Source organism: Musa acuminata, chromosome BXJ1-4, assembly GCF_036884655.1.
Source record: "Musa acuminata AAA Group cultivar baxijiao chromosome BXJ1-4, Cavendish_Baxijiao_AAA, whole genome shotgun sequence".
NCBI classification, from domain to species: Eukaryota; Viridiplantae; Streptophyta; class Magnoliopsida; order Zingiberales; family Musaceae; genus Musa; species Musa acuminata.
The window spans coordinates 25,748,923-25,763,153 of NC_088330.1; the positions used below are offsets into that span (position 1 = coordinate 25,748,923).

Consider the following 14,231-nt stretch of genomic DNA (forward strand, 5'->3'; position numbering starts at 1 on the left):
TTTCTCTCCTCTCTTGAAAGATCAGAACTTGGAAGAAAAGAGGGAGAAGGACTTTTAACTCATACAACACTTTTGAGCTCTAAAAATCACAGAGTAAGATCAGGATTTCAGTGGTTTTCGTTGCTCTTTCATTACTGAAAGAGTGGGGTATTTATAGGCCCCAAACCAGTTTGAATTCCGAGCTCAAAACTGTCAATTCTTGGAATTTCGGGGTCTAGCGGTTGCACCGCCTGACTGGGGCAGTTGCATTGCCTGGCAGAGCTCGAAGACTGAGCATATGGGCGGTGCTACCTCTTGTCAGGGGCGGTTACACCTCCTGCCAGAGCTCGGAGACCGAGCTTAGGCGGTGCCACCACCTGACTGGGGTAGTTGCACCGCCTAGCCAGAGCTCGGAGACCGAGCTCAGGTGGTTGCACCTCTGTCAGAGGCGGTTGCACCGCCCAACCAGAGCTCGGAGACTGAGCCTTGGGCGATGCCACTGCCGACCCAGACGGTGCCACCTCTGGCCAAGTAATATGGGTCCGAATGGGCTGATCAATTCGGCCCAATTTGGGTCTTTCAAGGGCTCAATTGCCCCAAAATTAAGTTAATGGGATCACCTCCCATTTCTAACTTAATCATCGTGCTAACTACGAATTTCTTAAGGCATTTACTGTAACTTGCTCCGGTGCGTCAATCGCTTCTTCCAGCGAGCTTCCGGCGAACATCCGACGAACCTTCGACGATGCTCCGACGGACTTCCGGCAAACTCCTGGACTTGCCATGATCCACTTGGCAAGTTCCGATGAGCTTCTTTGGCAAGCTCCTAGACTTCTCGGATTTGTTCCCGCAGAACCTCCGACGATTGTCCGGACCTCCGACGGGATCATAGTCTTAACTCCGGCGCAACTCCTGTTGCATATCTTACTTTCATCGTAGTTAATCCTGCACATGTAAAACAAAACTTCGATCGAGATAATTAATCCTAAGCAATTAACCAAGTTGTCTGGCATGTCATTGGTCCCTCGATGCTTCGTCCGATTCTTCGGCGCATCGTCCTCTCTTGCGGCCTATTGCCCAATCGGCCTATTGCCCAATCGGCCAGTTGACTCCGCAACTCCGATATCCTTGGCACAACACCCGCTCTTCTTGGCCCGATGCCCAAGTCCACGACCCGAAGCCTTCTGTCGATACGTCGATAGATCCACCGGCCCGATGTCCAATCTTCTGACATGTTCCTCCGGCACAACATGATTTTTCCTGCTTTAATTGTCTCATCCTGATCGGAGCATCCTACGTCACTCAAAACGCAGATTAAAATATAAACACATATCAAGTGGTTTCATCATCAAAATACGAGATTCAACATATAGGACTACATAATCTAACATAGATAACATGCTAGAAAAATGACAATGTACTTAAAGATTCCATCATATGCTAAAAGTGATTGTTATTTTGAAGTCTTATTTGAAGATAATTTGAGCTACAATTAGATTAAATTTGTGCTATATTAAGTTAAGATCGTAGTAAGCTAAACTTAGGTTGAATATGAGTTAGATTGGGCCCTTACTATGCTAATTTGTGGTACTACTCAACCCAAGTGATGGTACCACCTAGGATAGTGGACGATATAGCTGTTGTTTCTATGGTATCACTTGGAACATTGGTGGTGTGTAAGTACTTTTTATTTTGATTATTTTTCCTAATTTACTCCATATTTTTTGGATGCTTTGGGGCTATTAATACATGATTGAGATGTATCTATTTTGAATTTTTATAGTATTAAAAATCTCTCTCAAAGCTTTACTTCCTTTTATTCTTAAGTTTCTAGTTAATTTACTAAATTTAAAAGGTACAAGATTTTTGTAAAATCTTAAGAGTGTCAAGTGAAAGTTTCTTTCCTAAGTTTTGGAAAGGAGAAAGTATAAAAGGTTATTGATTTTATCCAAAGATCGATAGTGAAAATCAATGGCCTCAAGAGAAAAAGAATCAAAAGTGGATATAGATTATGATGACTAAACCACTATAAATTAGTTTATCTTTTTATCTTTACTTTTGTTATCATTTGTGCTTATTTCTTATTTGAATTAGTTTTCAATACTTGCTTTCTCTATCAAAATTTTAAATTTTTTAAAATTTACATAAGTACTAATTCACCCCCTCTTTTTGATCCTAACACATTTATTATATTTAATATAATTTAAGTGCAATTAGAGGTATTATTATCATTTTTCATATAATTAATCCTAATTAGGGATCTTCTTATGGAATTCAATATGATGATTAAAGTATAATTAGAACTAATTAATGAATTTTGTCACTTGTAGGTCCATTTAAGGTCCTTTCCTAAGTGATTATGTATAATCACATCGTATTAAATTAATAATTTTTTATAGAAAAATAACCCAAGATAAAAATCAAGTGATCAGACTTTATATCATGTCCATTATTTGGAGAACTATCATAATTGAGAATGTATCCATTATGTTAACATTTGTCGGTGTGGTGGAATAACTCATGTAAAGTAATATTAGTTGGTGGGTATATCGTCGTTGCAAAATGCACTATGGTTATGCTAGAAATTAGAAGATATTTCCAAGAAATCTTACAAGCAAAGGTTGATGTAGCTAGAAGCCAGTCGAACAATAAGAATAGTATAGGTGTACTATGTAAGAACAATATGAGGGTCACAATAATAATGTCAAGTTTCATTGGAGCATCAACATATGTATATGTATGAGGAGACCATGAGATATCAACCAAGCAAAGAGCTTGATAGTGATTAGGGCATTTGGCCACTTGCCCCATCTCCTCGATTAAATATGATTGGTAGTACATGATATATTGGCTTACGAGGTATTATAAGAGGCCTTGACAAGAGGTCAATACTTGTATTAGAAAATATTAATCTAGAAGCTTATCCATCATAATAGTAAAACAAACAAGGATTGATAATACATATACAAAAGAAAAAAAAAAGGATACTTGCAAAGCCATTGCTAAGTGTTCTAACTTTCATAGGATTGCAAGGCATATAACTCAAGGTCTATACTATTAGAGCATGGTGTTATCATTTTAGGAAACTAGTACAAGCATCTAATCTTTTATGTTGAATATGTTGAAGGAGATAAATAATGTATATCTAGATGAGGAGGTTGTATAACCCAAAAGGACTTGATTAAACCTATATAAAGTAAGATTGATGTATGGTAGTCGGACAAGATTAACCAGAATGAGCATCATTAACTTTTTAGTTTATTATAAGAGATAGTGGTCTTTCATATGTGTATTAATGTATCGGACAAAATTCAAGATGTAAACTTCATAAAAAACCTAATGCACACTATGGTATAGATGATTGGCCCATAGTATATTATGTAGATTATTATCGATAATAAGATAAATTTTTAAAAAGGTTAGATTGTAGTTGATGGAGTGCAAAAGAAGTTTTTTAGACTTCATGTGCAATAAATTACATAGACCTAATAATAAAAGATATTAGTGAGTTACAATAAATTAGAATAATAGTGGTAAAACACAATCGATAATGAAGTTTATCTATATCCATCATTAGGTGTGCTACTTGATGCATTATATCACCAAAGATTTAGATGATAGAGCTCGAGGATCGATACGTAACCTTTAGATGCCATGATGCATAAAGATAGTCAATGATTTTGAATAGATGTCATGAAGCATATACAATATAAATTTAGATAGAAAGTCATCATATTCGCAACCTTTAGATGCCCAATAATAGTTGGTCTTTTTTTTTAGATTGATCATTCTTATGATATAGAGCAGCAGGATAATGACAACAGTAGAAATTCTAATGCACTCCAACCTCCTCCATACATTTGCATGCGGTAATCAAGCTTGTCTCAAGAGAACACCTATCATTAATGACGATCAAACGATAATTGTTATCATGTTGATACATTAATGTCATATAGTTGATAAGATCATTATGTCAATCGGTAGTGGACTCTCGATGGTGATATAAATAAGTATATATAAGTCGTTTCTATTTATTACTTAATTTGTTGAGATCATAAGCTTTCCACACATAATCTAATATCTCAACTTGTATGTTTTAGGTGATTTGAGATCAGTGTCCCTATATTGGGATCTCAAAGCGCTAATATGCCGGAACTTGATTGTTTACAAAATCTATCCATTTCTTGGAATCGGACAGTACAAGCACATTCCTCCAGGCTTCAGCCTTCATCCTCTTCATTGCTAGAAGGATGGCCTTCCGGCACACACGGGCTTCTCCACTTCGCAAGCTATGCTCCCTGCTACTACAAAGTGTCCTCATTCATCCTTGATGATATAGCCAATCCCTATAAAATAAATACCACCATCAAATGAGCCATCGTATTCAACACTAAATTATAATCCTCTATTAGTACCAGACTTTTCTCAAGCTTTTGCTTAAGTGACCTCTTAGGCTTCCAAAGAACCCTAAACAGTCATCACTGGTGGTAGTTACCTTCCTAAATAGGGTCTCCACATTCATCTGGTCTAGTGGTTGCAAAAGTGATCATCGTTCTTGTTTATCTATAGTTGTCATAAGGTATTTACAATACGTGCTAAGGACACTTCCTCACTAATGTTATTAGTCCTCTGTTTTCCTCCAGCAATTTGGAAACACTCAAACCAATTTTCCCCAAAGCAGGTTTGTTGCTCTATACTAAAACATGATGTGTCTGGAAGACTCATAACACTGGACACAACATTTGTGAATGGATGTGATATTAGCAATGTAATCAGAGGTTACATTGAAAAGACAATGATGATAAAGACTGAATTAAAGATTAGTCAATACGCATGTTTTCTGGAGAGACTTAATGTATCGGCTTAAACCGCAATCTTCTTCTAATTTACTTGTTGGAGACGAGGGGGGCAAGCTTAGGTAAAAATGTTTGTTTAGTCTTGTGCTAGGTTGAGCAGTATTTGATCAAAATTGGATTGCCAAATTGAACCTACATTGTTTGGCTTTTTGGTTGATTCCGTTTAATGACTAATTCATTTGGTAATATTCTACTTCTCAAACAGGTTTGGTTTTTGGTTTTACTATTCTATACCGAGAACTGTTGAATTTAATAAACAAAGAGTGTTAATTAAAAAATAAAATAAAAAACATAGATATTGATTTAAACATACACTTGATGGCTATACTAAACACTAGTATTTTGGTTCCAAATTAACGTTTGATGGAACTTTGATGATTGCTGCGTTGAGATCCGTAATATCTCATCATTTTTTTATGTAACAAAATAATCTCTCAAACAAATAAGTTGGCAACCATTGATCACTGTTGTTGTCGATATTTACCGTGATAAACAAAATCATTGATGCGTCAACAAAATCATTTGAGGTGAGTATGATTTTGTTTTCTTGTATTTCATATCTGTTAACTAGTTCCAAAAAATATTAGTGTGCTTGATTTGTTCAATTATAACATTAAACAATCATTAGGATGGATCGTATCGACATCATAGGCTTTGATTAATGAGATCCATCCATTGCATCAAATATCTCTACATAAGAGAGAAGATTTCTTTACATTCAAGCAACACAAATGCCATAAATTAAACACTCAACAGGATGGATCATATCAACATCATGGGCTTTAATTAATGAGATCCATTACATCAAATATCTCTACATAAGAGAGAAGACTTGTTAAATTTCAAGCAACACAAACGCCACAAATTATTGTTAAAAATCACAATTTCCACAGTTTACCTACCGCCGCTCTCTTCAAGTAATCAAATTGGATCACAATTTCTAACCTTACTTTCGACCTTCGGGTATACAATATACAGTTGGTCAACCAAATTTAAGCTTAACACTTATGACCTTCGGGTAAAGTAGATGTGACTCACCTCAGCATGATATACTTATGACGTCTTTCTAAATCACGAAATAGTGGTAATGAGCCAATTTTCTTTTAATAATATATTTATGAATAAAAAATTTCCCTACCCTATTTTCCAAACGCACACAAAATCTGAGAAAAGTGGCCTCGTCATGTGCATACAAAATTCTTTTTCCATTTCACTTGGCATACAAAAATTGATTGAGAAAGCTATTATATATATATATATATATATATATATATATATATATATATATATATATATATATATATATATATATATATATATATATATATATATATATATATATATATATATATATATATATATGATGAATTCTCAAAAAAATTTCTAACTTCAAATTTTTTTCATTGAAAACTAATACTTACAAACAAATTCTCGTACAGCATTATTTTTTTTATAAATAATTATTTTACTCTTAGCTTCTTGTTGGGCATATCGTCGCTTCTATCCCGCATTGCTTTCCCATTATTTATATTTTTGTCATATATGGCATGGAAGGGACCACCACTATCATACCCTCCTCTTTGCTTGAGGGCGACGAGGGCCACCACTATTGTGGTCTCTCTTTGCTCATCCTGTCGAACCTATCACAAAAGGAGTCACATTCACGATCTTTCCTCCTCAATATCTAATTGTAATTACAATGGAATGGGCCATCATCATTGTAACCCCATTATCACACCTCTTTCTTGTTCATACGAGGACATGAGGGCAACAATTGTTGTCGCACCCCTTCCTTCCTTATACAAAGATGAGGTGGGTAGTGGCAAGTCAAGTGATGCCAATGCAAGAGTATTTTATGAAAATTTTTAAATTTAAAAGATATTTTATAGAATATATATATATATATATATATAACAATTTTATGGAATGCAATCTCTATATATTTATATTTGATAGGAGCACAGTGCATCTATACAATTGATGACTTCCTCGTCCTTATTCATCAAGGGCTCCAATTGAATTGCTGCTACTCGTCCACGTGTTTACCCGCGTCAAATTCCACCATCATCTTGTTAAGCTTCTTGTTCTGGATCCGCTGTTGTACAACCCTCAACTCATCACTGCACATACGCAATACACACACTTATATTACAAATACTGTTCTTTTAATTTAAGTACATGAAATAATTAAAGAGAAAAGGAAAGAGTTAAAACCATGGGGGAGCGCCGGCGTCGTACGGAGAGAGCAACTGGGCGAGCTTAACGGCGTCATGTGGGCGAGAAACGGCGTCACTGAAACAGAGATAACGTCCGTAAGCAGACGGGCTCTCGTAAACGGCGACGTGGGCGTCGACTAGGAAGCCGACGTCCACCGTCACCAAGACGCCACCCTCGTACATCCGCTGCGCGCCCTTCAGGTAGGGGCTGGTGACGGAGATCCCTGGCACCGTTACGAGCCCGGCGTTGACGGCGACCATGTCGACGCCTCGGTCCATCGCCATGGCCCACGCCGTCTTCTCCGCTAACGTCTTCGCCAGCGCGTGCCAAAGCTGCCGTTTGCCGGAAGGAATAAGCGTGAGGGCCGTTTTGCGAAATAGCCATGTAAAGATGCTAAATGCATATTTAGACCATCTCTACATCATTACAAACACAAGCTGACACAATATAACCCATTTAAGGAATTAGGTTGAGTTGGGATCAAGTCAGGTTTTGGGTCCATCTGCATCACATTCATGTATCGATGTCATGCATAAATAATCATATATTTGGTTATATCGTAATTACCAACTAAAAATGGCATTCATTAAATTTTTGGTCAACAATGGACGGGAGAACACAGTCAACAGTCAACAAGTGAGTAGGTGTAAATTGGCAGTTTGCCAAACGAAAGCTGTGCGATGTGTTTATTAAGAAGTGGACATCAATTTCTAACTGAAAAATGATGGTTGGAGGGTATTGTAGTATCATTTTTAAGTTTGAAGTTTGACTAGTCACAGAATTTTATTGTCGACGTTGATGGCATGAGCCTATCTATCTTGAAACTTCTCTCTCTTTCTTGGGGCTAAGCAATCAAGAGATAAGAAGAAAGAAGATTATATATATACATATAAAATATTGTATTACCTTGAACGTTCTGCAGAAGCTGGGTTCGCTCCATCCCCTCTCGTCCACGTCCGTCACCGGTTCTTGGTTCTCCGACCAAACGACGGCCGTCACCGATGAGGTGAAGACGACCCTTTCGATGGTTTCGACTTGAGCACATGCTTCCAGCACGTTGTGTGCTGCCCTCACCTCGATTTCGACCATGAGCTCCTGCATCATGTGCCACAGATCAAGACAAGAGAAGCGACGACGATTTGCTTGCAGTCGTATCAGACAAGGTGGGCTGTCCATGATTGTCAAAAATATTTCTTAAAGTGCAATACTATGCTTTAAATGGTTGCAGTCGTTTCTGTACCCACTTGCTCCTTTTTGTTCAAACTGTTTGTGCAATCAATAAGCCCAGCTCATGACATCTAATAAGCTCTTTGAGGGAGGCTGGAATTTGAAGAAAGTCTTTGGCATCTCAATTTCGTGCTTAAAACTCTTCCAAATAGGTGAAGGAAACACTTACATCATAGAATTGATCCTGAGGAGGCTCAAAGGTGTAGAACAGGCCCGAGCAACCCTTCATGGCTTCCACGATGCTGTGGTAGTCGAAGGGGTCCGCTTGAAAGAGCTTAAGCCGGGTGTTCTCGCCGGATAGCCTCTTCAGATTGCCACTCGAGTCACCTGCAATACCGGATCATAAAAATCTAAGTAAACAATCATAATTCCATGGCAAAAATGGGCTACCGTGAATTTACTGAGACACAACAGCACAAGATTGCTTGAATTGAACAAGAACAAAGACGAGGAGGAGGAGGGAACTGGAACCATGGTTGTAAGCAGCGGCATGAACAGTGTATCCTCTTTGTAGGAGCCTGTCGACGAGCGAGACACCGAGGCTACATGACGCGTCCATGACGCAGATGGTATTCCGATCACGGTGAACGAAGGCTGGTGCCATGATCGGCGATTACTTGGGAGTAGAAGTAAATGGAAAGGGAGAAGCCGGAGGAGACGAGGGAAGGTATGGAGAAGTAGAAGTGAACACGAGGGAGAGAGAAATAGAGGTAGATACGAGGAGGCCGCCAAAGGAGAACTAGCATTCAAAGGATGTGCATGGGAGGGGACAGGTGGGAAAGGTGGTTGTAGTTAGATGTAGTGAGGAAGAGGTGGGATGCACAATGATGATGGAAGGTTGGTGGCAAATTGTGGACTTCCCCCAGCCACCTACTTCATCCACAAGCAAGAGAGAGAGAGAGAGAGAGAGAGAGAGAGAGAGAGAGAGAGTTGACTTGTTTTTAACTTTCCCTTTTTCCACAAGACACAAATATTCTTACTGGCTTATTATTAGTTTACATCACTAATTAAATAAGGTGAAGAAAGCATCAAAGCGGTGTGATTCGGTAATCTAAAATCACACATAAGGTATGTGATGATCCAACTCAAAGATGTGGTGGTGGCGTATATTCCCATTTGTAGAGTGGCAGACAGAATTCACATTTGCAAGTAAAAAAGTTGGAACTCGGGTGTCTAATTCAGCTACTTTGAATAAACGAATGGGGCAACCTTGTGAAGTATCTCAACACTCGATCAATATTGTATGGATAAAATATGAAGAGAATTGGACGCAGAGAAAGAATAAATAAACATAACAGAAGTTTTTCCCCCTTTTTTATGAATTACAACATGGATGGATATACATACAAATGTTTTGGAGCTATTCTAGGAAACTATTAAAAAAAGTCTAATTAATATTTTAGGATTTTTTTTAGCTAGCATATAAATACAAAAAGAAAAAAAAATGATAAAATTAGAATATCTAATGAATCCAAGAAAGAATGTCAATATTTCCCGGTCGCCTAGAATAGACTTATACAAAGCTATCACGAATTTAGTTTGTATTTGATCATGTCCCGATCTATTTCTATGCATGTAGTACGATCTCCTGACTTGTTGTACTCGATAAATCTTTCTAGTTTTATCTCCACATATGAGAGAATCAATAGATTTTAGATCAGCTTATACATATATTGAGTCACTGATCTATATTCTACTTCAGCACTTTCTCTAACGACTGCACATTGCTTGTTGCTTCTCCATGTAATTACTCTCAGCGAAGGTACAACATGCACTAGTGGATCTTTATTTCATGATAAACCCAACCTGGTTTGCGTTGGACTTGATTTTTTCCTTCCATTTTCTCATTCATTTTCTGAAAAGGAAAACAAAGCAAAAAAACACCTTTGCCAAGGGCTGACTATACTTAAGAATTTGGTATGCAAGTACATGCATAAATTGATTAATTAAGCTTGCTATTTACGCTATTTCTGTATAATAGTCATCCAAAAGCGTTGACATAAACGATGACATCATTATTTGAGGAAATATTCGTTGGACATTGCTTCAGCTTCTTAATCTCTTCTTCTTGAACATTTTATGTCATAACGTTGTAGTTGGAGCTTTCTGTTTCGTAAGAGTGGGTCACTATTATTTTATTTTTTTGTAAGAAATAAAATAATTAATTTCGCTGGAGGGAGGGCATGAACATAAAGAGTGTGTCATCGCTACAAACTTTATCTATATCTGAACCTTTGATTGTATAGTGATTTTTTGAGATCACAGTCTTTTCCTTGTTGCTTTATTATTAAAACTAAGTGGAGTCTCCGTGTAGACTTCCCCTGTAGATCTCCGTATATACTAGCATTTCTTACACCAAACTATTACAAGGTCCAACCCACTTGAGTAGCAAGAGAAATCAAAATCCTTATTCTTAGTGCTATACAACTTGGCCTGTGGAGTAAAATGTTTGACCATTAATCTAACTTTATAAAATTTTAGAAAACTTCAGCTTTATGTTTGATTGTGATATCAAATCTATTATTCTTTTGGATATCGTGTGTTGAGTGTATAGTTTTTCCCTTTTTTAAGTGTAGTAAGAATAGATAGAAGGAAGAATTTTATAGTTGAGGATTTTCATCAACAGAAGAGGATTTTTCTTAACAGATTTATGATATCTCATGTAATTAGGGAGATCTTAGCTATTGTTGAGGTTGTTATTACGGGACGGTGCTTCTATCAAGGACGCGGAGTTCGCTAGTTGATCAACCGTATATATATGAGAAAAGTTAATGTCTGACAACTTGTTCTCGCATAAAGTGAAAGTCGATGGTGATATATTTCATGCGTGAGTGGAATACCGGATTGGTGCATAGATAAGTGGCTCCGACATTGTCACAATATATTATAGGAGAAGAGTTGATGTTGATGCCAAGTTTCTTGAGGAGATTCATGACCCAATTGAGTTCTGCAGTAGCGGTGGTAATGACACGGTATTCAGCTTCAGTTAAAGAACATGCAACTGTCCTTTGCTTCTTAGAACTCCAACTGATTGGATTAGGTTTAAGGTAAAGAATATATCCCGATGTGGATGTTCTGTCATCAAAATTCCCTGCCCAATCAACATCAGCAAAGGCATGGAGATAAATGGGGGAGTGTTTAAGAAAAAAGAGGCTATGATTGATAGTCCCGTGAAGATATCGTAATATTCGTTTAATTGCTGACCAATGCATAGTAGATGGTCGATGCATGAATTGGGATAATTTATTGACCACAAATGAGATATCTGGAGAGGTGAGATATAAGTATTGTAAGGAGCCAAGGACTTGACGGTATTGAGTTGGGCCTATAGTAGGGCTTCCATTACATAGTTTGAGCGACTTGCCAATAGATAGAGGTGTTATAACTACCTTTGCATCTTACATGCTTGTTTTAGATAATAGATCTTGAATATACTTTCGTTGTGATAGGAAGAGTCCGAAAGATGTGTATGTTGCTTCCACTCCCAAAAAATAGCTCAAGGTTCCTAGATCTTTAGGGGAGAATCGATCTACTAAATGCTTGAGAAATGCCTTGATTTCCATAGGATTATTTCCTGTGACAATAATATCATTCACATATACTAGAAGATATAATATATTACTACTTTGGTGACGAAAAAATAAGGAGGTATCAGACTTAGAGTTGATGAAGCCAATTGATGCAAAAAATGAGCAAGTTCAATGTACCAAGCTTTTGGAGCCTAACAAAGTCCATAAATAGTTTTTTGTAGTTTACAAATATGCTTTGGATATTGAGGGTGGATGAAGCCAGGAGGCTGTTGCATGAAGATATCGTTAGTTAGCGTCCCCTGTAGAAAGGCATTTTTAACGTCGAGTTGACGTAAATGCCAGCCTTTTGAGATGGCCAAACTCAGAATAAGTCAGATTGTTGTGGATTTAACAACAGGGTTGAATGTCTCTATGAAGTCAACACTAGTTCGTTAATGAAACCCTTTGGCCACTAGACGCGCTTTATATCTGGCTACGAATCCATCTAGGTTCCGCTTAATTCGAAAGACCCACTTACACCCGATGATGTTTTGTGTGGGATGAGAGGGTACAAGAGTCCATATAAAATTATGGAGGAGTACATCATATTCTTCACACATAGCTTTACGCTAGTAGGGAGATTTTTGGGCTTGAGTAATTGTGATAGGTTCAGTGGTCTCTAACGAGGATGTTGTGATGGTATATAGGTCAAGGATTTGTCGTGATTTAAAAACACCACTTTTGGAGCGTGTTGTCATTAGATGTCCAAGGGCTATAGAGGGTATTATAGGTATGGGCGGTGGAGGGGCACAGATTAGGGTAGGCTGAGAGACTTCAATGTCATTGGTCCCAAAAGAGGATAAAAGTAGTGAATGTGATTCCAAGGGAATGCCTTCAATCATAGGGGAATCTTGTGAAGAAGGGAGAGGCACTATGGAGGGGGTGAGGAGCTGTTGCACTGGGAGAAGGAGAGAGTGTGGATCCTGAGGAGAAGGACTAGATGATATTATGGGAGACTCGGTTGACGGGATTGATGGCATACTCCAGTGATGTATATGTGATGGAGTAGGTCGCATAGCAGGAGACTCAGGGTTGTGAAACGGAAAGATAGTCGCTATAAAAATAACATGATGGGACGTAAAGACTTTTCAAGATTGGGGTTCATAGCATCAAAATGCATTATTGTCAAGGGAGTATCCAATGAAAATGCAAGGTTTAGATTTTTATGTTAACTTATGTGAGGCATAGGGACGAAGCCATGGATAACATAAACATCCAAACACTTTGGGTTTTTGAAGGTTTGGGGAATTGTGAAAAAAATTTCAAATAGTGACTCGTACTCAATGACAAGAGTGAGCATACGATTAATGAGGTAGACGACACGATTAATGAGGTAGACGACAGCTTGAAATGCTGTAGTCCAAAAAGTTGGTAGCATAGAGGCTTGGTGTAGGAGTGTGAGACCAGTTTCAACTATATGTCGATGTTTACTTTCAGCACAGCCGACAAGTTGAGGAGTGTGTAGAGGTGACTTGAGGTGTTGTATACCACAAGCAGATAGGTAGGATGTGAGGGCTTGATATTCATCGCTACCATCGGAGTAAACAGTTTTAATTTTAGACTGAAAAAAATTCTCGACCAATCTTCGAAAGTTGGTAAAGACTGTTGAAACTTCAGATTTATGGTAAAGAGGGTATAACCATGTATATTTGGTAAACTAGTCTATGAAAATAACATAAAATCTAAATTTGTCAAAGGAAGTGATTGGAGCGGGCCCCAAACATCAATGTAAATAACCTCAAGGGGTTTAGAGCATATGGAGGATTTTCCAAAGGGAAGTCTATGACTTTTATTACTTAAACAAGCATCACAATGAGTTACGATGTTATTGGTTATAGGCGTAGGAAGAGAATAATGGGAAAGCAATTTTTGCTGAATAAAAGTTTGACCAAGACGACGATGCCACACATCAGTTGAAGCTGCGACCGAAGAGTAGACAATGGGTTGGGTGATTTGTAGAACTGACGGCCACTCGTAAATGTTATCTTTACTCTGGACTCGGACCAAGGATGCCCCCGTGCTCAAATCCTTGACAAGAAATGAGTTAGGAAAGAATTCAATTGAGGTATGATTCTGTTTGCAGAATTGAGAAACATAAATCATGCTTCGTTTGATGTGGGTTGCACACAAAACATCATCTAGCGTAAATGAAGTGCTATCTGAATTAAGCATTGTGGAACTAGTATGAGTAATAGGGAGTCCATTACCGTCACTGATGATGATGTCTTCGTTTCCGCCATAGTCGTTGTGGATAGACAAGTTTTGTAAATCAGAAATGATGTGATGAGATGCGTCAGAGTCCACAATCCAATTTTGATGACCAGTAGTCGGAGTAGTTGTAAGAATTGCGCGAGGCCAATGCGACGAAGGAGGAAGTTTGGGT

The 14,231-nt window shown here is 37.9% G+C and overlaps 1 protein-coding gene across 1 annotated transcript; it reads right to left on the bottom strand.

The window, feature by feature from the left end:
* Window positions 1-6,697: 6,697 nt before the first annotated feature.
* LOC135651148 (cinnamoyl-CoA reductase 1-like) lies at window positions 6,698-9,059 on the bottom strand. Its single transcript, XM_065171011.1, has 5 exons — window positions 8,751-9,059; window positions 8,449-8,606; window positions 7,959-8,147; window positions 7,050-7,384; window positions 6,698-6,955 (listed from the first exon to the last, which is right to left on the bottom strand). The coding sequence occupies exons 1-5, from the start codon at window positions 8,881-8,883 to the stop codon at window positions 6,862-6,864; spliced, it is 909 nt and encodes a 302-aa protein (XP_065027083.1). The 5' UTR covers window positions 8,884-9,059; the 3' UTR covers window positions 6,698-6,861.
* Between the last annotated feature and the right edge of the window lie 5,172 nt (window positions 9,060-14,231).